The following is a 25,950-nucleotide window of genomic DNA, read 5'->3' as shown; positions in this document are numbered from 1 at the left end:
AATGAACATAATGTATTTTAGTGAAATTCAGATTTTTTTTTACTCAATCAGTACCAATGTATGGGTTTGCTAGAGTTAAGAGCTTAATTGAAGTCACTTGCAGTGACCTCCAGAAAGTTTTAAGATTAACTAACAAGCTCATTTTATTTATTTAATTATCATTCATACAAAAACTTCCCCTGACCTGTGAGGTAAAAATTTGAAGTGTCCTGCTGCAGATTTTCATTAGATCCAGAGTTAATTTTTACACAAGAAGTGCAGGAGCTCTTTTTTCCCTCGAAGTTATTTTTAATGCATGAATATAGTCTGAATTACGTCCAAAATATGAAAAATAACATAAAATTCAAAAGAAGTGTAAAAGCTGATATCCCATGTTAGTTAAGTCCAGATGCAAAACTTGAAATCAAGCCCCTCATTTCAATTTTTTTTGAAAGGGGGGGGGATTCTCTCTCAAAATGTTATTGAAAAAAAAAAAAAACTATGCTTGTTTTTATGTAAAATAATTCATTTTTCAAAGCGTGGGGGGGGGGGGAATGACCTCCCTCCCCTATGAGCCCCTCAAAATGACAGGTCTGCTTAAAATAAACTTGAAAAAAGAAAATAAAATCGTAATTTATCGGCTTAGCTGAATAAATCCAGTGAAACATGCATAAAAAAAGAACCCTAAGAATCCTCATGTTTGAGAATTGAGGGAACTCAATAAAAAAGATTAATTAGTGTGACATCAGTCTCTAAACATCCCCATTAGTTATCCCCACAACATTCCCAAAAACTATCCATTATTTTCGAGTATCCACTCTATTGCAACAACTTGTTTTCATATCTCAAACTTGAACAAAGTCTCTAGAGTGGTAACTAACCTGTTGCATTAATATGAAACATTTGAAGGGCTACGGGAAAGAATGATCAAAGTCCATTTTTTAAAAACTCTGGTTAACTTATGGGAACACGCAGATTATTACAGACAGTATTTAAGAGAAACATTATTCAGGCAAGAATCATTCTGAGTGAGTTTTAACAGGGAAGAACGAGGCTAACTCAGAAAAGATTCGAGGTTTCAAGCTTAAAAACACACTGAGGAAAATTTGTGCATGGTGAACTACGATCATTCTTTCTTGTGGCACTTCATTTCATTTTAATCAATTTCTAATTTTCCACAAAAAAGGTAATTAGTATAATCTTTTGTTTGCAGTTGGATTGTGTGAGGCAGATTGTATCTGTTGAGCCCAGATTGCTTAATATGCAGTCTTCCAAAAACTTTCAAACTGCTATACATTGCAGTGCAGAAGCAGGTCATCCACACTGTCTGTTATGGCAGTTACAGGCTGGAGCAAATGCAGAAGTTAAAGTAAGTTTCTTTCCATTTGCTATATGAGTTTTAATTTTAAGTAAGCAGTATTTTCTTTACTTTTACTCAGCAATATTTAAGCTGGAGTTCATTTTCAAGATAAGAATCAAGATTTAAAATTTCATCATTATATATTTTTTTAAATATAAATTTAACTTGCAAAAAAAATCATGTTTGTCTTGGAATACTCTAGACAAAATTAAATCTCTTGTGCAGTTTCGCGTCAAAGAGAGTCCAGGTGTCTCTATTTGAAATGGTAACTGGGTGTAGTGATGTGGATCGGGTAAATACCCAGCGGGTAGGTAAATATATTTTGGGTATTTACCCAAAGCCTGGGTAAATACCCCAAAACTGGGTAATTTACAAAAAAATGCAAAAAATGAATGAGAAATTTAAAAAAAATCTAATTATGAAAAAATTGGTAAAACTGATACATACATATGCATTACACAGTTTATAGTATTTTTTATTGGAACACTTGATGAAATTATGAAAGAAACATATCATGAACCAAAGAATCTTCCTTTTCGATGTCATAATTGGAGATGTTTGCTTTTTTTTTGTAACCAGTTAAACTTTTTACTTTTTGTAGACTTTCTTTTTATATCTGAAATTTGGCTATCAACATTGATTAGGCATATCCAACACATTTAATGTGAATGTCATATTAGATTGCTAAGTTGTTTCACACAATAATTCTTTAAATATGTGATCAAAATACAATTTTTGGGCAAAAATTTATTGTTTTGTATATGGTTGGTTATACAATGTGTATTATTCCGAAAGTAATGCAATGGATTTTTCCAGGGCGCTTTTATTGGTTGGAGTATAATAGAACTACTTGGTTTAGGTGAGGGGGACCCTAAGGTTTTCCTGAAAACCAGTCTCAATGTTCTCCGAGCTGTGGAAGTAGCCGGATGTAAGTTAATGTTAACCTCTGCGCATTGACCGTGTGAGGGGAAAAATAGTATGCCATTAAGTTTTGTTGCTTTACCAACAAAATCTCTTGAGGAGACTAACAAAATGATTCGTGAGGCTTACAGGGACTTTTCTCTGTCCTATTCACAAGTTTTGAGGTAGTTAAAGTCCTCTAAAGTGGGCGGGGAAGAGGTTCAAGATGAACAACCCTCTGGGCAGCCGTCAACCAGTGAAACTGACAACAATTTGGCTTGTGTTCCTCAATTGTTGGACTTTTACCCTTGATTGACTATCAATATGGTTGCAAATGAACTGAACATGTCGTCTACTGCTGTGCTTTGCATTACTGAAGATTTAGCGATGAGAAAAGTGTGAGGCACGCTCGTACCGAAGCACCTTGCCATAACGCACTGCGAATCCGCGAGTTCCTGGCTAAACACCAGGTGAAAACGCTGCCCCAGCTCCTGAAATGAACTCATTTTTCATCCCTAGAAGAGATCCAATCAGCCATAAAGAAGACCTTAGGGGAGACCCCAAAAATGCCTTTCAGGACACTGACCAGTCAGAGAATATAGAAGAAATGTGCAGAAGCCCAAGGACATTACTTTGAAGAACTTCAAGTGTTTTGTGCAAATCTATTCAATAAATTACTTAAAAAAAAATAATTGCATTACTTTTGGAATAGACTCTATATAGTGGAATACATACAGAAAAGTATTTTAGTTGAATATAAATTTTTGAAATAAGTACCCGGGTAAATACCCATTTTGGATATTTACCCCTAAAAATAAATACCCGGGTATTTTACATCACTAACTGGGTGTCAAAATTCTATGTTAATGGCATAATTTGCTAATAGAGATGCCGCCTGAAATAATGGATGCCAAGAAATGAGCTAGGTTTGCGAATGTCGAGAAACCAATCTGCTGCCCCATTATAGAGAGAGATAAAATTTAAAAAAATCATGTTCTTAATTGGCAGCAGCATAGCCAGAAAAAAAAAATTGAATTTGACATCTTGAATTCAAATTATGTTTTTCGCAATCACGAGTGTGTGTGTGTGTGTGTATGTAGGCATCTGTGTTTGTGTGTGTGAGTATGTGTGTAGGAATGTTTATTTGTGTCTGTGTGCAAGCATGAGTGTGTGTGTGTAAGTGCTTGTGTGTGTGTGTGCAGGTGTGTGTAAGTATGCATGTGTGTGTGTAGGATGTGGACGCAGTCTGAAGACTTTTTGCTAGAGGAACAGCATCGGGAAAGGCCGGTCGATGGTGTTGCTGCAGAGGGAGGCGGGGAAAAATAAAATCAAAGGACATCAAAACCGTCAAGTAAGAACAATAAGCAATGTGATTGCTCAAAAAAAAAAAAAAAAAAATCAGGAGGGAGATATAGATTCAGAGGACAAAACAGACAAGCCTTAGCTCTTGCCCCCCCCCCCCCCCGACTGCAGATATGAATGTTTTTTGTTTTGATAAGTTTCTTATGTCTCATCATTTGCATATCACATTAGGTCTCTCTCAACACTCCTAATTTCAAAATTAGACTTTCAAAAAAAAAAAAAAGCTTAGGAGCTGATCCTTCTCATAACACATAAGTTTTAAAAATATATCTTTGCTAAAAATTGTGAGCACAAAAACTGAGTCTTCATGAAAATGTTTGTATTCAATATTTTTAAAAGAGAAAATTAAATGTTTCAAAATGTAGTTTTTACAAAATAAAAATTAAATATGGTGTGTGTGTGTGTGTTGAGGGGGGAGGGGGTGTAATTGCATGAGGTTTGGTTTAAAAATTTTGGATTCGTAATTAATTCTTTATAAACTGAACTAAAAGTTTTAAAATTGTACAAAACAGGGTCTCCAGATAGAGTGTGAGACCCTGAGAATTAATTGCCCACTTTATAAGGGAATCTCGCTATTCTGTTGCGGCTGTTAAATCCCCAACAGCAGGTAAAAGGGGGGGGGGGGGTTCCGAACAATTTTTTTTCCTTAAATGGAGACATTGAGATAGTAATCTATTGGAAGAGAAGATTTTTGTAAATTTTGTTAAGGATGTCCTTTAATGCATACATATCTTTTGACCTGTTAGTCCCCCCCCCCCCTCGGATTATATCAATGATGCCAGATCATATTCATGCTGAGTAAAAGCGTAAAATTCTGCTTCATTATTTTTTTTTTAAGTTTTCGTTATTTGATTTGTACTTTTGTGACACATTTTTTCTTTTTCAATTTAGATTTTTTTCCCATGGTATGGTCTGTAAGGCTTATTTAGTCATTTGTGTATTATACTTTATTTAGATATTAGTTACACAAACTAACAGTATTTGATTATCACTTTTAAGTTATTTGTTCAGTATTAGTTTTATATTATTACAATGCTTTGAATAAATAATAATGAAAAAAAAAAACCTATTGCATGTGCTATTTAATTTTATTGATAATTTTAAAAATATATAGTACCTAATTTTAGATCAATCGGTCCATCTGTAGATTTATATTTGAAACATATTTAATTACCTTTTTAATGCAATGTAATTGTCAGCATGCTTCAACTTTTGAATTTTGAAAAAAAAAAAACGTTCAAAAATGAATAAGTTATATTGTGTGCTTCCATTTAAAATTTATGTTTGAAATAATATTATGATTTTCATTTCAAGTTTTTCATTTAAATAAAGAAGCAGTGATTTTTCTTATTCAAATACAAATGTAAACTCTATGTTTATCCATACTAATGTTATAAAGAGAGAGGGCGGATTTTTGTGTGTTTATATGTTCGAGGTAATCTCCAGAACCACTGCACCTATTTAAAAAATTTCTTCACTGTATGAAACGTGCTTTCTTACTGAGTGACATAGGCTATAATTCAAAACAATCAGATAAATAGTTCTTTTTTTGATTCCATTTTAGGCCCAAATTTTACATAAATTCCCGAATATGGGAGTGAAAAATTACTTGCACATAATGATATTATATATCGTTGAAAAGGGTAGAATTTTCCACGTTCTTCTAAACAATTTGTTTCAATGCTCTAACTTAAATACAGGGGGAGTAATTTGCATTTTTAGCTCAAACTTTTTTAGGCTTAGCTGAAATTTAGGCACTACTTTCTTCATTAAATCTATCAATATAAAGTGAATAAATTGTCCCACGTTTGTCTTTTTGACACCATGGAAAAAGCGAAATTTTTTCTCCAGATCTCTCTCAACCTATAGTCGAAAAACTTAGCTTCAATCTTCAAAAGAAAAAAAGTTACTAGCCTTTTTAAATCAAATTCGAAAAATGTCATTTTGATTCAGGTTGTCAACCATTTTATTTTCACATTTCCACGGTTATGCTTTTTGAATCCATTGTTTCTTTCCTTATTTTGCATTTAATTTCTTAAACCTATTTTATTTTGTGTTTCCATGGTTACGCTTTTAAAATCCATCTTTCGTATTTTTATTTCTTAAACGTATTTTAATATCTGTCATCATTGTTTGGAAGGGTAATTTTTGCGTAGTGTTTTTTTCCCCCTTTTATTTAAGCCTGATTGTTGAATATGTGTCACTTCACACAATTTTTATTCTCAATGTAGACCGGGCAAAGCCGAGCAATGCAGCTCTTAATATATAAAGATTTGAAAGCTAATGTTAATGTGATTTTATACTTTTGCATTTGTTGGTGACACATTTATTATTGCCAAAGAAAAAATTATCCGCTTCACTCGCAAAAGGGCTGGGTTCCGGTAGCGTGGTTGCTTGGGCGCGTTAGGTGCTGAGCAGTTCAGTCTAGGATTGTTGTTTTAAGGCAACCGTTAATGTAATTCATTGTTTTGCGATTTGCTTTGAAAGAAAAAAAACTTTTGATTTGTTTTTATACGAGTGAAATGTACTTCATTTTCTTTTTTTTTTCTGACGATTTTTGAATACTCCACTGGATTTTTTTTTTGTTAGATGGATTATGATAGCGTGGTTGCTGGGCGAGTTTGGCAATAAACAATAGAGTTGCGGAACTATTTTTACATTTGAAAAATATTGTTTGATGTCATTTTTTGTTTATTTGGCAAAATATTTTAAATTGCAGTAAAAACCGCTTCACTCGTTACATAGAGTTTTAAAGCAACTGTAAATCTAATTTAATGATTTGACAAAAAGTTTTAAATTCCAAAGAAACTTCAATAAGTTTTTTTTTTGAAAAGGTGTGTACGCATTTTATACAAAGAAAAATGATCATTTCACATCAGAGGGGAAGGGGGCATCGATTTTTTTATTTGACGGACTTCCATTAAATTTTTAGCACGTTCATCGTTGTGCGGGTACTGCTAGTATTTTATAAAACTACTTCTATGCTTTGCATTAGTTGAAATGAGTGGGCCTTTCCGATCATTGATCAGCTAGAAAAATTAAGAATTCAGGTTTTTTTTAAGGGTGGGGGGGGGGGGGGATAGGAAGTATTATTAGTAGTGATGAAATGCAGTGCATATTTTAACTAAAGTTTATCGATTTATTATCAGGGTGTAGTATAGAAGCTTGAAAAAGCTCAGCTCTTGCACTTTTTCTCCCAGGAATTTTAACACATTATCATGTATTATGTTTTTCCCTCTGAGATTATTTTTGAAGATTTTATTTGGTTTATAATATGTAATATGAATCCTTTCTTTCTGGTATATAACTAGATATTTGTTTAAATTATTTTTTAACACTATTGCTGCTTCTGATTACTTTTGGAATTATGTAAGATGAAAAATAATTAACATTTTCGTATTGACGAGCTTTTATGAAATTCAACTTGCTGTTAACATGTACTATTCTGTTTTAATTAATGTATGGAGGTTTACTGTTTTCGAATGTAAAACCAAATCAATGTCTTTATTATTTACGTAATTATTATATAATAGTACTAAGGTTTTTCTTTGTGCAATAGTAAATTGTACCTTGTATCAGAAAATTGTAAAAAAGTTAAGAAATTTATTCAGAAAGTATTTTTTAGGTTCCTGGCATATTTCAGGAGTTATAGTTTTGTTTATAACTGTTTAAAAATCATCTTGCTTGAACTTAAAAAACATATTTAAGTACCTCATTTAAAAGTTGAATATGACAATGTAATGTTGATTAAGAATTATCTTTCTGGTAACCCACACTGTTCCATTGTTTCTTTAAAATAACTTTTCTGAAATATATTAGATTGTTAGCCATTTTATTGTTTATGTTTCTCATGTTATAGTAGAAGATGGCCCCTTAACTTTCACTGTATTTAAACTTAATCATTTAAACAATAATCCAAATGTACTTAAACCAAATAAGATATGCTGACTTTTACATTGCAATCATATTTTGGCAGAAAGACAGACAACTATTACTTTTGAGTAACATATTTTGGAATTAATTGTTTTGAATTAAAGATTGTAATCTAATTTAAGTAAAGCATGAATATCTTAAGTTAATGTTCTTAATTTTATTTTAGTGGTGGTAAATACCTTGTTCTTACATTCTCAGCTTTAGCAGTTTTAACAAAAATAAGATCTATAGTGATCAGTTCTAATCATTTTTATTAGATAACTACATAAAATTACTTAGTCACTTTAGTGTTGTTAAATGTAGTTTTAATCGAGCCCTCTTTATTTTCTATTCTTCATCTATTTTTTGTTCAAATCATGAATGAAAGTAAAAGGGCAACCATAAAAAGTGTTTTTCATTGAAATTCAAAAGTAAAATGTAATATTGAGATATTTAAATGGAAAATACCTAATTCAAACTAAGATTGACTTAGGTGTAAAAATTATTATATTTACATAGTAAAGCTGTAAGGATCATTGTAGACTCTAGCTGTGAGACATCTGTGATCAACACTTTTTATGTTGCTAATATTATAATACTTTTCTTATTGCAGCCTCAGCTCATTATTCTTACCAGCATATAGTTATGGAATGCATTATTTTACTCCATTTGAGTATCGGTATTTTGTGTTAGATTTCAGTGAACATTCAGTGATACATTTATTGAAGCTAAGCTAATCAAATGTTGATATTTATGTACAAAGGACACTTAATAAGTAATTCGGTTTTTGCAAAGCCACATTTGCAGCTTAGAGCTCTGTTATTTTTTTTAATTTGTTAAAAACATTTCTAAATCTGCAAAAAAATTATTGCATTTGCAGCATATTGTGGGAAACTATGTCAAACTTGACTTATGTAAGGCCTAGAGCTAAACTGACATTGTGAGAAAATTATTCTAGGATCAAATTATAAATTTGACCCATCCTATGTAAATTCACTTTTGGAAAGAAATTCAGCATTTTTCATTTATGCTTCTGTGTAATTATCAGCCCTTCATCCCTTCAGTGGGTTAATAAAATGAGTACCAAGCGCACTTGGGAACCAAATACTGGGGGTTCTGTGTTGGGCTGACCACCTAACCAGAATATCTGCCTTGTACCCCAGAGCCCCTGGTCAGGAAAACTGAGTTGGGCACAGTAGGCCTTTGCCCCTCACAGGCTGTGGTGTCACAGAGTTTGTTCTATGTAATTATGGGAACTTTTGTTCGAAATTTTACTCAAGTAAAGCCCATGCTAAAAAATTATTTTCATAGTTTTCAATAAGTTAATTTACGTATTGTAAATTTTTATTTCAGAAGATATTTCAATTTTCTGATACCTTCATAATCCCAATTTTTTGCCATACTTGGCACTCATTTATGTCGGTTAAGATAAAAAAATAATTGAATTATAACAATAAAATTTAATTATGACAAAATGTGGAAGTAATGAATGACGTATTTCAGCTTTATGATGTGAACAATTTTGTTTTAATAAATGAATTTTAAATCTTTATTTTAAACCTAACACTGGTTTTATTACCAGTTAACCTAATGCATGTGCTTCAAAAATGCACAAGTATTTTTATTTCTGATGATTAATGTTTATGATAACTAAATATTTATGAGGATAACATAGATCAGAGAGGGATCTTTAACTAATTGTTGGAGTTTTTATGATGGAAACGTGTCTTAAAAACAATTTTGCCTTTGGGTTATTTCAGATGTAAGGAAAGCAAAACTGAATTTGCAGTAGAACCATGTTTATCCAACCCCCATTTATCCGGATTTCCGGTTAATCCGAATCAAATTTGTAGAGTTGAAAAAATATATTTGCTTAAGTAATAATTTCAAATATGGTTGCAAGGACAGAGCTATAAGTACTGCAAATATTCGGCATTTGTTTTGATTAAACGTGTAACTCCTGCATAGAACGTACACTAAAGTATACTACTAAATTAACAAACAACATGGCATACTTGAACTGTCAGTTCAACACCACTGTAGCTGAACTGTAAATGATAAAGTATTTGCGAGTAATGGTACTGTGTAGTTTTATTACAAAGCACTTTTTTGCTGAAATAAAAGATGTCTGTTTATTTAAGAATATGTTTTGCTTATTACCCAGACTGTTCAGTTTTTTGTTTATCTGGATTGCCTTTGGTCCCAGCTAGTCCGGATAAACGAGATTATACTGTACTATGTGTTGCTAAAGTAATTATAAGCTAATGCTATTTCTTTGCATATATATATCAACATTTTTAATAGGATATTAGTTTTTTACATCTAAAACATTTTTAGGGATGAATTTTGATTACTCTCTTGTCTTAAGAGTTCTTTTAAGCAAATTCCAAAAAGTAGCATTAGAACTCTTTTCAGCTTCCACACGATGACTCTAAAATATTCTAATTTGATTATTATATTGGTGGTGTTTTTACTCCTTTGTACAAAATAAAGAAGGGAATGTAACGAAATGTTTAAAAGAGTCTTTTTGGCTCAGATTTCAATTTAAACTTCCATTTTAACCTTCTGGGGATAAATTTTGACTAGTTCTTTGATTAATGAGCATATATTCATTTGAAATGTCCTTTGACCTCTCCTGAATCGGTTTAGACAAGTTTTGTCCTTACATCTATGTATTTTGCATATTGAGATATTTCCCCCTCAAGGGTATTTCCCAATCCATTTACTTCTTAAATGAATTTTTTATGCCACTTAGCGAGTATTGATAATGCGAGTCGTCGTCCATTAGGTTTTAATCACTTTATTACCTGTATATGCAGTAAAATTTTTATAATGAGATACAAGTTTTTGATACGACATTTGTGCAATTGGTCATTGCTGACAGTTTGCAAGTTCAGCATCTGAATTTTAAAAGAATTCTGCAAACTTAATGGTCTTTTTAAGAAATAATGAATTGATTTTTACCAGTTTAAAGTATGCAGCAGAATTAAAGCAAGCATTGTTCTGGAAAGTTAGGATGTTCCTGAATATTGTATACATCTTTGAAAGCGTGTTTTTTTTTTCTTTTTTTACGAGTTAAATCTATTTCTTAAACATCAGTTTTTTATTTTTTAAATATATTTTCAATTGAAAAAAATCATTCAATATATTCTAAAATAAAAATAAAAGATAATTGCTGTAGTTCATGTCCGTTCTGTTCAATATTCTTCTTTATCTGAGACAATGAAAGCTAAGTGAAAAAACTTTGCTGGATAAAATAATTTTGAAGCTTTATTTTTTCACCAAAATGATTTCAGCATAAAATTTGAAATTTCTGATACATTTTCAACAAAATTTTGATTTTCAAAGTATATGGTTACACTCCCTCATGAGAGACAGTAAATAAATAATTTAATTTATTTTTGAATCATAACTTGAAACATCATTTTCTTTCTTTTGGATGAAAATTATAAATACTTTCTTTTTAATAGTGTTGGATTTTCCCCCTGAAATATGTAAAGCAAAAGTTTTTAAAGAATTCTTTTATGTCTTTCTAACTTTCAGTATTATCCAGTAAACCTTGAGTGATCAAAATTCATTAAATATTGTATTATCACTTAAAAAAATGTATATACTTAAATAAATATTCCCCTAAAATTGTGGAGTAAAATATTGCATTCTAAATTAAACTGAAATTCTGTAAATGAAATGCTTTTTGTGCTGTTGAAGAATGGAATTTAAGTTGATCTTTTGTTTGAATTTTTATAATGTATGACATCTTTATAGGAAGTTAAACTACTTGATTTCAGCTGAAAACTTGTTTGTTCTGCAATTTAACGTAGAGAATCTTGACTATTTTATTCGTTTGGGGGTCTTCCAAAGTATAACAATTTGCTTCTTAAAGTGGATTCATGAGTAACAACTGTTCGCTGGTAAAGTTGTTTCAAAACTTCTTTTGCTTTTAGAATTTAATGCTTTGAGAGCAATGCAATTTTTACTGAAGAGCAAAGAAAAAACAGAAAAAGTAAATAAATAAGTTGAAATTTTAGCTTATTTTATCAGTGAATAAATTATTTTTCAGGTTTTGAAGTTTTCACTTCTTATTTTAAAGTTTTGCAGTTTAGATAAGTCTTACATCTTAAAAGCTTCAAACTTTGAAACAGAAAAAGTCAAATTATATCTATGTATGTCAAAGAACCTGATACTCTTATATATGATGGTTTGCCAACTCCAGTTTTTAATTCAGAATTGAATGGCAATTGCTCAACTTTTTCACTCTTGGGAAAAAATAAATAAATGAATTCAATCATTTCAAATTTTCATGGCTAACCTTATTTTATGATGAAATAAGAAAACAGAAAATTGTTTGCATCACTTATTGGAAAACTTAGACTTTAAAGAAGAAATGATATTATAATAACATTATACTCCTGTGATATAAAAACTTATTTTGAATCCGAATGCCTTCGTAGAAAAATTTTAATATGAATGTTCTTTTTTAAAGCAGACATTTCAGAAAATGATTTTCAATGAATAACTTAGTAATGAAACTATAAAATATGGAAAAAAAGATGGTACTGTGAATAACTATATTTTTCTGAATGAGTGATATTTAATGTAACACAAGAAAGAACTGTAATAAAATGTGTATAACTGAAGATAAAGGGGAAAAGTTGAGTATCTACTTGAAATTGAAACATTTGATGATATTTGAAATGTCATGCAATAGTAGAAAAAATAGCTTATTGAATAAAGAATATAGATGCTGAAACACAATGAATAAGCTTAGAAATTGTTGAAACTTTTGCAAAATTGCATGCATTCTGCCGTTTAATTATATATATATATATATATATATATATATATATATATATATATATTTTTTTTTTTTTTTTTTTTTTTTGAGTAAAACAGTCTGTTCATATTTCATTCATTATGCTCTTTGCTTCAAAATCTCTCGTACTCTTAAAGTTAAAAAATTTAAGAAAATTAAAAATCTTTGAATTAATTTGCTAATTTTATTTGATGGTAATAACATTTCTTCTGCAATTTAATTGTAAACTTCAATAGAAATTTGAGCAATTCGTCGTTTTTTCTTTAACAAACCATAAGAAAAGATTGATATTGCATTTTAATATTAAATTTCAGACTAAAAAAAATCAAACTTGCAAATCCTATGATGTTAAAATTTAATTTGTTTGAATAACATTAATATTCAATATTTCTCTCGTTAGTCAATTTGATGTATGGTGGAGAAACTAATTGTCTTTTTGTTGCTACTCGGGCATAATCATTCATTGTAACACTTACATTTCCAAAGACATTTCATAATTTTTGAATCTTATTTCAGAGCTTTTTATGAAAAATTATGTTTGCTCCTTATAACATTCAATATTTATTATCCCCTCATTTTTTTTAAAATCTTATTTTATTGGCACAATGTATAGTATAAACAGGGAATGAAAACATAGAAAATAAAAAACCTTTTTTTCACTTTACTATAAGTCTGTTAGTGATAGGACCTAGTTTAAATAGGAAATTTGAGTTCCTGAATCATTATTGCTTCTGGTAAAAAGTAAACTTTTGCTTGCACATGTGAGGAAAAAGTAGAATATTATTTTGTATCAAAATGAAAGAAAAAAAAAACATCCTTCTTTAAAAAATGCTAAAGAGAGAGAAAATAACACATTCAGCAGCTGTTAAATGCATTCTTTGTTTAACCCCTTTGAATCATGTGCAGAGATCAATTATTTTCTGAAATTGCAATGGCAAAGCGTTGTATGAGTTTCATATTTGGCAATCAAGTAATGAAGATTTCTGCTTCTCCTCGAAAAAAGATTAGCTTTTATTGTTGACTTTTGTAGAATTTGATTTCCCAAGAATATTCAACAGAACATTAAAGCAAGATATTACTTGAATAAACCATGGAGTGTGTGTTCTTTTTTATGAAATGAATATGCAAACTGAATTATGCCTGATTGACATATAAAAAGAAGGAAGGAACAACTATTAAGCTTCAATTTTGAAAAATGCTAGAAAAGTAGTAGAAAAACCAATTCTAGCCGAGTTGTTGTATGGCGCAACAACACAATGGAAAGAATAGCTATGATCTACAGAATTTGCGCAAGTTCAAGAACCTCATTCTGTTGCAAGGAATAGTTAACAGGTTTTTATTTTTAAATTTTTATATTTATTCATTCAAAAGTGTTTGTTGAAAAAAAAAGAAGCCACATTTTTTTCCTTTTATAATGAACATATTTAAGTTAGCTAATTCCATTAAACATTTTTCAGCTTTTGAGTTAATGCAATCCCAGCTGGAGGCTCAAAATCTGATGGTGGATGAAATAGCTTTCTTTCGTATTTCTCTGACATGAAGTTGTTGATATAGGGGGTTAATATTTTCTACCACCTTGCCTTCCTGGTAAGGGACAGTGGAACACAATTGGAATGTAGAAATTATGAATTTTTATGATTTTGTTAATTTCTCAAATCGTCTTAATAGATTGATTCACAATTTGGTGTGTTTGGAAAAAATGTTTAATTCATCTTAAGTCAGTTATGCTTGATTTTTATTATATGTTGGCTATTTTTTGAGATTAGAGTCTGATAAATAATGTAAAATAGTTTTACAACAACAATACATAGTCTTTTTTTTTATTCTAGTAAAAAACCTTACATTTTTTGATTTCTAATCTGTGCTGAGTTTCGGAAGTTCTTATTGCATACCACTTCAGAAGTGCTGTGTATTTCTTCTTGTACTTAATTGGTTTTTAATTACATTTATAAACCTGAAACTATTATAGTGTGTATTCATCTCAATATTCCATTTCTCCCCAAATATCATGAACGAATTTTCAGTCTGTTTAGTTTCGTTTTTGTATTTTCTTGTTTTAGAGAAATTGTTTTAAATTGCAAAAATAACACTATTTTAAAAACAGTATGTGAGATTTTTCTCCACTATTTATGATTGAAAATATTTGTAGATTCTTGACAACTGTTTTGTTTTGAATTTATTCGCTATCTTTGTTACAATAATTTCACTTTGAATTATAAAATCTATATCAATTTTTATTTTAGATTTTATGATTACTTTTTAATTTGCATCCTGAGACAATATTTAAACTTTGAACTTATAGTAGAGCTTTTGCTTTGATTCATTAGTTTCTTGATGGATTTATTAAAACTTATCATGACTTTTGAATATTTATTGATAATAAACATTTCTTAAATGAAATGTGAATGAGATTCTCAAACTTTGTTTGTTCCCTTCTATGCTTAAAACTTCCTCGAACTATCATTCATTTTTAATTTTCAGAAAAAGTACTTCTCAAGACTCATCTAGGGAAAATCTTGTATTTGCAAAACTTTTTTTTTTAATTCATTGTATTAGTGCTTAGTGTTCATTTTTCCTTTTCAAGTTCTCAAACTTATTACCTGTTTTATGTTTGCAGGCAGTGGGGGGGGGGGGGGGGATCAATTTGAATTCCATTTCAAAGCATAAAGCCTGCAGAATAATCTTGTTTAAAGACACAAAGACATTAATTTGTTGTGTGTGTTATTGAGTTTTATGTTTTTGTTTCTGTAATCACTGGTTGAAGAATGTTTCATTTTCGTTCAATTTGGAAGTTATACTTAATTTGGCATTGCCCATATCTGCTGTTTCTGCAGTTTGTCAGTAAGGATCTACAAAGAAAAGAGTTTTGTAAAATTTGTAGATAGTCAGATTCACATATTAAAAGTTTCTATTTTGTGTTAAATTTCTTGTTTATTATTTTCACAATTTTTTTCCATTTGAGTTTTTTTTTTTTTTTTTTAATTTTAAATTTTTTTTAAGCACAACTGGCTTAACGATGATTAAACATTTAATTCAACCAAAAACTTCTGTTAGAAAGCACAATTATATTGCTTATACAGCTTGTATCACATTTTTCTTTCAGCTTGTTTTTAGTATTTGTGATTGGTAATTGAAAAAAAGCAGCTGTTTTTACAAAATTTTATTTGTTATGCATTATTTGTATTCTAATACATATATATATATATATATATATATATATATATATATATATATATATATATATATATATATATATATATTGTACTTCCATGGAGTAGAACAGTTTTGATGAAATAGTTCATTTTCTTATCTAGGATGTAGCATCTTTACTTGATTTTCAAATTCCCTCATATAAAATAAATTTTGGGGCTAATCTAAAGCATGAAGCCATTATATTACACATATCAATTGTTCTATTTTAAGAGGATGAATCATCTCAAATTCTTTTTGAATTTTAAAGAAAACACTTTAAAATCCTTTCATTTTTATCAGCTGTTCAAAAAGTTATAATAATTAATTCTTTCTCTTGTCGTTAGAAAAATATTATTTTGAGTTATAGCATTCATATTATCCTCAAACAAAACTTTTTTTAATGGAATTAGATTCTCTTACACATTTGTACACACAGAGTGACGTTTCCGAAGACTTATTGTCAACTTACAATTGATATTTCCATTTGGCAATGAACTGATACCATATTCTTTTGATTGGTGAAACTGTCATATGTGGCAATTTTAACAATGAAATTCCACTCAACAATCCTACTAACAAACTATTTACAAGCATGTAAATTATATTAAAACATTTTTTTTTTTAAGTCGAATGTTTGCTTGTGCAAATTTCCCAAAATTGCTATTCCATTAATTCTTATACATATAATTTAAGAACTACCTGTCTTATACTTGATTTCCTAAAGAAAAACTAAATTGCATGTTTCGGGCTATAACTGTCCATTTGATTCCCTCCGCAATTCTAAATCCTTGGTAATTTTTCTTCGAACACAATTCTAAATATTGTTATTCTAAATGATATTTCAAGAATAGTTGTATGCTTTTAATAAGATAATTGTCAGGTCTTGCTCAAAGTAGTGCTTATATGAAGAGCTGAATTTGTTTTGTACCTTAAGCTTCAGTTCGTATACATTTCAATACAACTTTTCTACCCTTACACTTTTCTGTTTACTTATTTTTCTGTGCTCGTTTGGGCATATATGTGATGAACAAAAGCTGTAAAACAAAATATTCATTCTTTGAAGATTTTCAAGTAAAACTTTAAATTAATGTTTAGTAAAAAATATCTGTTAGAATTGGAATTTTTATTTGAATAATGGTAACCAAATGGTAAAGCTCCAAAAGCAAAATATTTATTTGCCTCTAAATAGTACAACCTCAAATTAACATTGCTTTTAGATTTATTTAAATACTGTCTGCTTGAAAAGCTCACGACCTTGCGCACAGTTTCTTATTTGAAATAAAAGTTTTGTTGACCCAATCACCTTGCATTTTAATGTAAGCTTTTTGCATCATATTGCTTAAATATATTCAGCAAACATGTTAGTTAATAAAAAACAAATGGACTAAATGGGAGATGTTTCACAAGAATTTTCAAACTGACAAGTTTTGTTAAAATCAGCTGCTTTTTTGTTAAACAGAATTGTTCTATTGTTTCTGAGTGTAAGCATGGCTTTGCAGAGTGCAATCTTAGCTTATAAGTTTAGTTACTTTAAATATGCAATTAAGATCCGCTTACAGGTTGATTTAGTGTACAATTCTATTCAATTCCTTATTTCCTCATTACCTTTTAACGAGAAAGATGTTAAATTTATAAAAATTTAAAGTAGTTTATTTACTTTCATTTTTGTGTATTTTAATTTACTTGTTTTTTTTTCTCACAAATTCATTATTAAAATAATTATAATTTACGAGCTTGTCCTCCTGTTTTCAGAATGGAAGCATTCATATTATCCTCAAACAAAACTTTTTTTTAATGGAATTGGATTCTCTTACACATTTGTACACACAGAGTGACGTTTCTGAAGACTTGGTCAACTTCATTACTGTCGACAAATTCATTAACTAAATAATCATAATTTTAAGAGCTTGCCCTCCTATTTTCAGAATGAAAATAATTACATGTTTATCCGAAAAATTGAAATAACTACAGCTGAATTTTCACTTTTCATTGCTTTTCAGTCTTTATTGCCTTCACAAATATATATTTTTCAATACTTATTACATTCTATCTTATGAGTTTTGCAATAGAAATATTTAATTTTCACTTTTACACTATACAATCAAAATTATTAAACCTCGTTAAACATTTATAGATGAAGAAGATAGCGCTTTTCACTTTTGGGGCGGTATAAGTCAATTCTTTGTTTGTTATGTTATACCATTGATGTAATATCTGTTGACAGTTGCTTGTGAAATTGCTTTTGAAGTCAAATTTTTTTTTACTATTCATGGCAAACAAAAAATTGAAAAAATATTTTGATTTTTTAAAAAGGAAGTGCCTAAATTTGACTCTATTTTTAATTAGATTAAAAAATCTCCAACTCCAGCATGAAATCTCAGCATCAGAATGTTTCACTTTGTTCCGCCAATACTCCTTCAGCTGATTGAAAATATTCCGTGGTGTATATATGTCTGAAATCGGGGATGTATTCCCTACATAAGTTCCATATACTCAACCCTCATGACATTTAGAAGCAAGAATGGAGGATTCCATTCTTGAAGACATTTCAGACTCTCCCTATCCATTTTAAGGAACCCCTATACCCATTTTGGGGAACTTGTTGATTTGTTTTCAAATGTTCTTTGGTACAGTTGCTTAGTTCTGCAACATACTTACCAACTTATCACTTCTTAGCACATTTTGCTGGTAAAGGAAAATCTTTCAGATTACCATTGGTTGTCGCATCATCAAGTTCCCCTTGCATGCTTACTATAAAGCCTTTATTGCTCGAGTAAAAGATGCTAGACCTAACTGTTAGATCACGTAGGTTGTTTTGAAAGCTTACCAAAATTAGAATATTTGTCCTTCATTTTTTTAGGGTTTTGATATGATTATACCATACATATTTTAATACCAATAACAGTATCCCAGAAAATTAGCAGATTATAAAGTAAGTTCAAATTGCAAAATTGATTTGGAATTCTGTGCATGACCTAAAATAGACACCGCTCCACAATAAGGTTTGGCTTGAACTCTTTCATTCTAAACGTTACCCTTTTTCTTATGCCTGCCTATTAGCTTGGAGTATGAAATTAATTTCTTCTTTTAAAACTTAAAATTCAATGTATTTTATTGCTATAATATTTCTTAATTGAAATAATCCTTTCAACATTTCCTCTTCTAATGTTAGCCCGCTTATTTTTTTCCCACCTTATTTCCTGGAACCTCTGCTCAGCCATGCCAGTAATTGATCTATAAACATTTTTGTTCTTCTGTACATTTTTCTTTGACTGTATTGACTTGTATAATAACTTTCTTTTTCAGGCATTCTTTAATTTTATTGAGTTCTTCTGTTAATTTTGTTAATTTTTTCAGGACTGCCAAGGAGAAATTGCACTTCATAAAGCTGCCAGAAGAGGCAATGCAGAATGTGTTAGTTTGTTGATTGCATCTTCTTCTAATTTAAGGTATTTTCTTTGTTAATTCTCCGCCGTTAAAATTTAATTCAACAACAAAGCTCATAAAGAATTTCTATTTAAGAATTTTGTTTTTCCTTTTAAACATTTTTTAATTTCACATTCAAGATCTAGCTTAGTAATTGCATCTTCTATTGATTGCATCTTCTATTCTATTGCATCTTCTAACTTCCATCTCTTTCTAATTTAAGATATTTTCTTTGTTAATGCAATTTTTCGCCATTTAAATTTTAATTCAACAACAAAGCTCATGAAGATAATTTCTTATTTAAGAATTTTGTTTTTCTTTTTAAGCATTTTTTACTTCACATTCAAGATCAAGGTTACCCCCCACATCCCCCCCCCCCCGCTTTTTAAATGCATAGCTTTAGTATCTAATATGGAAGCTAAATTTTGGCTTCTCTGAAGCATTGAACTCTGTATTTATGGGTCAAAACTTTTAAAATGTTTTTTGAGAGGGGGGGGGGCTGCCCCCCTTATTTCAGGGTTATAATTCAGCTTCTTCAAATTAAATATATGTGCACAAAAGTCCGATATTGCGATACAATTGCAATATTGAAGAAAATTTTTATTGAAGATTTTTTACTGTAACCAAATTCCACAGGACCAGACACCGGCCATCTTTTAAACTTTATGAATATTTCCCCTCTCTTTAGCGACATGTTCAAGCAAAATCAAATCATTAGCTGTTTTTGCTCTAAATACAGTGAAAACTCCTTACAATGAACTTCACGCGACCAACTAAAAATTTCATTGTAGCCGAAATGTCTTAAAGCTTTCTGTATTTTTAAAAAAGTGTTAATTTTGCAAATCAACACTCGTAATATAATTAAATCCACAACATTGCCCGTTCCTAACAATCTAAAATATCCATAGTGAAACTCATTTTTTTATTCTGTAAAAACATAAAAATATATTGAACACGGATCTTTTATTCATTGGTAGTATTCACAAAAAGTTTTGTTTTATTTTTTACGAGAGATTTGGTTCCGTAGGACATTATAAAAGATTCTAATTTATGAACGCAACTTATACTGACCACAAGAAAGATTAAAATCTCGCTGACCCTCTTTGTAAATTCGAAGGGTGCTTCACGTTTGGTGCAACTACACAACGACTTTTGCTGTCTCACATCAGCTTAGGTTTCAGCTGAGAGGATTTCCACCTTGAATGGCTCTGTTTTGAAAGTACAAACGGAGTTTTCATGTTACAACTTGTGAAAGTTTTTCAATTTCTGAAAACAGAATTGGGTAAAAAATATTCAAATTGACATTGAGGAAAATATTTCATTGTTACGAATTTTTAAAGTATTTCGTTTCATTAAAATGAGATTTTTTATGCATTATCTTGATTGGTTTTGAAACAGGACCAAACGTTTTGTTCGTTGTAACAGGATGTCTCTGTAGTCGAAATGGAGATGAATTCTCAACTTGCTGAAATTTGTTAGCTAGCAACTTGCTGCTAAAATTTGTTGGATGTTGTTTTGTTTTATTTAAAAAGAAAATGTACTACTTTGCAAGAGCTGTGAAAATGGGGACAGCTGTTCTGGATCCCAAGCTGAAAGGGGGGGGGGGGTCTAGTTTTTTAATAAGAATAAATATATTTTTTAAAAATCAAATGATGTTTAGTGGGAAACATTATGTTTGGAACTTCAGATGTTTTTTGGAAATAACTAAATACTTCAAATTAATTTATTAAGTGAAGAATCTGAATGACTAATTAAATGGATATAATAGCTCTCAAGTCAATTGTTTTTGTGTCTTTAGAAACTCTTTACACTCCCTTATCAGTCTACCTACTAATAAGTATCAGAATCTGAGTGCAACTGCTAAGTTGTTTTTCCCGAGACACTAGAAAAGAAAGAGGTACTCAGAACATGACAAGGCATGTGCAAGGGATAAGTTCTCCAACAAATTAACTGCCTTGTTTGATACTGAGATTGTGCCCTTAAATATGTTACTTAAGTGTCTGAACTGAAATTAATAGCTAGTTTATTCTACAAGTCTATACTAAAATTAATAGTTTTTGTCAGTTTTTACAGGGAACTTCATCAGCAGCTTACTCTTACATATTGTATGCAATGAACAAAAAACAAATAGTTTTAAATACTTTAATTAGGTTCCAGTTTCTAAAATTAAAAACTAATATATATATAGATATATATATATATATATATATATATATATATACACACACATATATACAGTTGACTCCCGCAACAACATGATTCAACTTACGTGAAATAGCTATAATGCGAGTTTTTCAGCAGCAACAAATTATAGAGCTGAAGCGAATTTCTCGCTCTCAACACGAAAATATTTGGAACGGAATCGTGATGCTAAGTTTCGGCTTTGTTATTCACTACTAAACATTGACTTCATGACTGTACCTTCATCATTTCAGCATCACTGACTGTGCAAGCTCCCACACCCTGCACTATAAACATAGTTTTATTAGTGTGTATAATCACCATTCCTCATTTTTCGTTCATTTATTCTAAATATGAAAGTTGATGATATATTGTAGCACTTAAGCACACTATTTCATCTGGAGTTTGAATATGGAAATTAAAAGCGAAAGTTTGAGACAATTTAAGAAAAGGTAATGATTCTTTATATGCTTGAACAACTGGAAAGTGGATCGAAGGTAGCACGACACTTAGGTATGAGTGAATCTTTCATACGTATAATTAAATGTCTAGAGGAGGCAATCCGTATAAGTCCAAACCTTAGTTTTAATATGAAGCTCGCAGAGTAGTGTTTAAGCAAAATGCAAACATTATGAAATTGGAATCTGTTCTTGTATTGTAGATTATAGAGACCCTAAAAAGAGGGATGTTAAAATAGATGTAAATGTTATAAAAGTAAATGCAAAGCTACTGTATTTAAAAATGAATGACAATCAGATTACACAGCATAAATCATCATCTTCAAATGGACTAAATATGGAAATTAATAAAGAGTCTTTCAAGAGAAAAACATTTTCTCGGCTCTGATCTTACTCCCATTCGGAAAATTGTGGAATATTTTTTCTTCGAATTTTAATATAGCTAATGCTACAACAGGGCAATTATTAAATTGCCCTGTTCAGAAAAATGATACATTATATTACATTTTATACTGTAAAAAGGTAGGTCCCTTTTGAACATTCACATTCAATTTTACTTTTCTTTAAAAATGTGGTTAAAAACTCTTCATTTTAACTTTTGTTTTCAAATTTTATAGTTGCTTGAATTCTAATGGTCAGACAGCAGCCACATTAGCAGAGTTATGTGGTCATCCTGCCATTGCATCTTTCATTCGCAGTCATACATCAAGCTTTGATCCTTTGCATTTTGCTACTCCCAGTAACGGCATCGTTCCGCAAGTGGCCCGACTGAGCAGAAAGCGTACACATGACATGATGAATATAGATTCTCTGAAACGATTTCGTAAAAATGGTAAGTTTTTTCTTTCTCTTTTCTCTCTCTATTTCTTTCTTCTTTTTTTGAGCAATTATGATTACTTATTGTTCTCATTTGGCTGTCCTTGACGTTACGCTGATTTTATCCCCCCCCTTCCGCCTCCCTTTGCAGCACTCACGCCCACCATCCTCTGCAGATGCTGCTCCTTCGGTCATGAGCAATGTCACCCCGAAATTCGCTTCTCCTGGTCGTTGGCATCTATGTACTACACACACAAACGCTCACACGCACACATGCCTATGTGCATACCCAAGTCTATGCACAGACAAGCCTACAAATACACACACACAACTATACAGACGTAACCGCCCAGGGCAGGTTTGGGAGGTCAAGAGCAAATTCTAGAAACATAACTCCAATGAGTAGAGTCCTGTCTCAACTCGTGATTGCGAAAAAAAAAATTTGAATTAAAAATATCAGAATTCAAATTAATTTTTATTTTATTTATTTTTATTTTTTAAGACCAATGTTTCACGAACATCAAATCACACATGTTGCACTGGCATCAACTGAATTATCTTCATAGAAGAGACATATCTGTTTTAGGGACAAAATTTAGTGTCAGTTATTGAGAAGTGCTACTGTGTATGTTTTAAATGAACGAAAACTATGCTCTAAATTTGGTAGATTAGGTGAAAAGGTTAAACTTTTTGTTTGAAGAAATTTTACTTCTTCATAATAACTTATCATAAAGCAAATCTAATATAAACTATTTTTGATTTCCGAATTTTTTAGAAAAAAACTTTTTTTCTTAGAAAAAACACATTTGTATTTCAAATTTAAAAACATAAATAAAAGATACAGGGTTCATATGGGTCATGGAAATCCTGGAAAGTCATGGAAAAAAATTAACTTATTTCAGACCTGGAAAAGTCATGGAAAATTAATATTTTCATTAAAAGTCATGAAAAAATGTCTTGGGCAAACAAAGTAAAAGTAGCAAAAGAGCATTAGAAATCTTCAGTGATTTAACAGTGTTGCATATTAAAACTGAAAAATTAAACAATCTCAAAAATAAATCTAAATTTTTAAATCCTTTTACAAACACTTCTGTAGCAGCCGCCCACTTTCTATTGCAATGTGATTTTACTGCTTGTACATCACAAAATTTGAATTTACCATTATTTTCATCACTTTTATTTTACATTCTGTTGTAGCAGACTTGCACATTCTTCATTTTCCCACACCCACTCAAAAATCACAATGCAATTGCATCAGAGTTCATTTCAACTACCCTCTATAAACTTGATTATGAAATTTTTCAAAGTTGATCTTAATTTGCTGAAGGTTTGAGAAAAGGAAGATAATTTTTCATCTGATTAGAGTATGAACCCTGAAGAGAGTAATAATAACCGCAATTCTTTTCAAAGGCAGAAAACCAGGAGAAATAAGGAGTCATCCACAAATGATGTGACATTTTTTTTTGGGGGGGGGGGGGGGGGCTTGTGAAATTAGTAATGGTTAAGCAGATAGTCACAGCTTTAATAACAGTATGTTTATGTAATATAGTGTAACGAGGGGAGGGGGTAAGGAGAAATGTAACACTTTGCGGCAAAGCGATCTGGACGGGGGTGGGGTGGGGGGGAGGGGCAAATATGATGAAAAAAAAAATCATATCATTATGAACTTAACTGTTTTTATTCCTGAGTAATATTTAATGATTTTTGTTAACTAGCAATTTGCTACTTGCTAGTCAAAGATTCTCTGCTGACGTTTCATGCAAATAAGAAGGACAAAGAGAGCTTTGGTTTTTATGCTAGGAAACCCCTATGAACATTAATTTTGAATGTGATGCAGTGAATGACTTGATAGACATTAAATTTTGTTACATTCAGATGTATACTTTCTTACAATTTTACTCTTTTCATTCATAGATTTGAATGTGTGCGATATCCCTCTTCCTCAAGTGATAAACAATTTTGCGAGCCAGGAAACCATGAGTGTAATAGAGCATGAAAAAATGCGCACCATGGAGATTGGATATTCAAATTCTTTTCTAGATTACATGCTTTCAGAGTCTCTTGGATGCTGAATATCACAACTTCAGAAAGATGTTCATTTGTTACATGAAATGCATTTGCTCTGTATAGTCATTACTCTTCATTTTTATATATTATAAAATTGTTCTTCATATTGATATGCTTTTGTACTATTTCCTATGTTTATGCAGTGTGTGGATTAACAGAAATGTCAGTTTCAAAAAAAAAAAAAAAAAAATTTCAAGATTAGCAGAATTTTGTACTGTTTGTAAAATATATTTTATAAAAAATTAAGAATGTATGAAACTTGAATTATGTATATAGTATGTCACTGTTCACTTTGTTTTTCTATGATTGATACTGATGAAAAGTAAACTTGTTATAAAGTATTTTGCCTGATATTATTTTTAAAACTTCTCTATATTAAAACATCAGAGTTTTAATATCTGTTATTTAGCATGATAATATCATGCGGAATAATGCTTTTTTCACTTTTTTGTACTTTTGCTGTCAGAGGTGTAATTTAGGAGATGGATAAACACAAAGACCATACTAATTTATGTCAAATTTTTAAGAAAACACATAGGCAGTGAGAAGCAAAGGGATGTAAGTGAACATTTTCAAGTTTTGAGTAAAGAGAGTTTAAAAAGCATGTCCTACTTAGGCTTTCATTGATTTTTTTAAAAAATCATGCTGTACAGCAGCACCTACCAGTGCTACTAGTACTATCTCGTTCCCCAAGATAAAGAGGAGAGGTTCATGCAATAAACTTTCAGTCTTTTTTTTCCTTTTTTTTTTTTTTTGAGCAATCACATGTATGCATCAATAAACACAAAATTACCTACTGTCTTGATACAAGCATGCACTACTACACAAGGACACCACCACCACCACCCTGTTAAGTATTACAACTAAATTTCTTATGATTAAAAAATTCGTGTGTTCTTCCTTTTCTCATTTTTTGTAAAATTGTGCTCATCAGAACCAAAAATGTTTACTCTCATTTTCATTTGCCGATAATAAATCATTCCAAAACGTTTTGGGTTTAATTCTCATTAATTTTGTAAGTGAAAGCTTCAGCTTTTAAGTTTTTCACACTAACAAATTTTCTCTGAGCAAAGCCCCATTTGCTCCAGCTGCTCTGAGAACTCTAAACAGTTTCAGGTGAAATAAAAAAGAAGTCTTTTAATTTTGCAGAAACTACATCTTTCATTCAAATGTGGATTTTTCAAATTTAAAATCTCTGATCACGTTTTGTGAACTTTGCCAGTAGACGTCTCTTTAACTTGTTTGTGATCAGATTTTCTTCTTAAAATAGCTGTTTTACAAACTGCAAAGTAGAATGGAATATATTAATTAAACTAGCGATATTCTGCAGTGATTAAACACTACAATGAAAAATAATCACCTTTCAAATGTTTGTTTCTGAATGACTACTTGTTGTTTTTAAATAATAAATGGAACGGATCAACTATCCTTTTCCCTGCTACAGCTGCTCATCGACAGCAAATGGTGTGTGTTTTGGAAAAGCT

The 25,950-nt window shown here is 30.5% G+C and overlaps 1 protein-coding gene across 1 annotated transcript; it reads left to right on the top strand.

Moving 5' to 3' along the window:
• Nucleotides 1-1,192: 1,192 nt before the first annotated feature.
• On the top strand, nucleotides 1,193-25,431 carry LOC129222114 (ankyrin repeat domain-containing protein 10-like; the record flags this gene model as incomplete). Its single annotated transcript, XM_054856559.1, is given in 4 exon segments — nucleotides 1,193-1,348; nucleotides 18,876-18,967; nucleotides 22,201-22,415; nucleotides 24,314-25,431. Coding segments are annotated over 4 exon segments (621 nt in total), but the record flags the coding sequence as incomplete, so codon positions are not given.
• Between the last annotated feature and the right edge of the window lie 519 nt (nucleotides 25,432-25,950).

Source organism: Uloborus diversus, chromosome 5, assembly GCF_026930045.1.
Source record: "Uloborus diversus isolate 005 chromosome 5, Udiv.v.3.1, whole genome shotgun sequence".
NCBI classification, from domain to species: domain Eukaryota; kingdom Metazoa; phylum Arthropoda; class Arachnida; order Araneae; family Uloboridae; genus Uloborus; species Uloborus diversus.
Note: the sequence above shows the minus strand (reverse complement) of the source record. Positions and strands in the feature narration are given on the sequence as shown.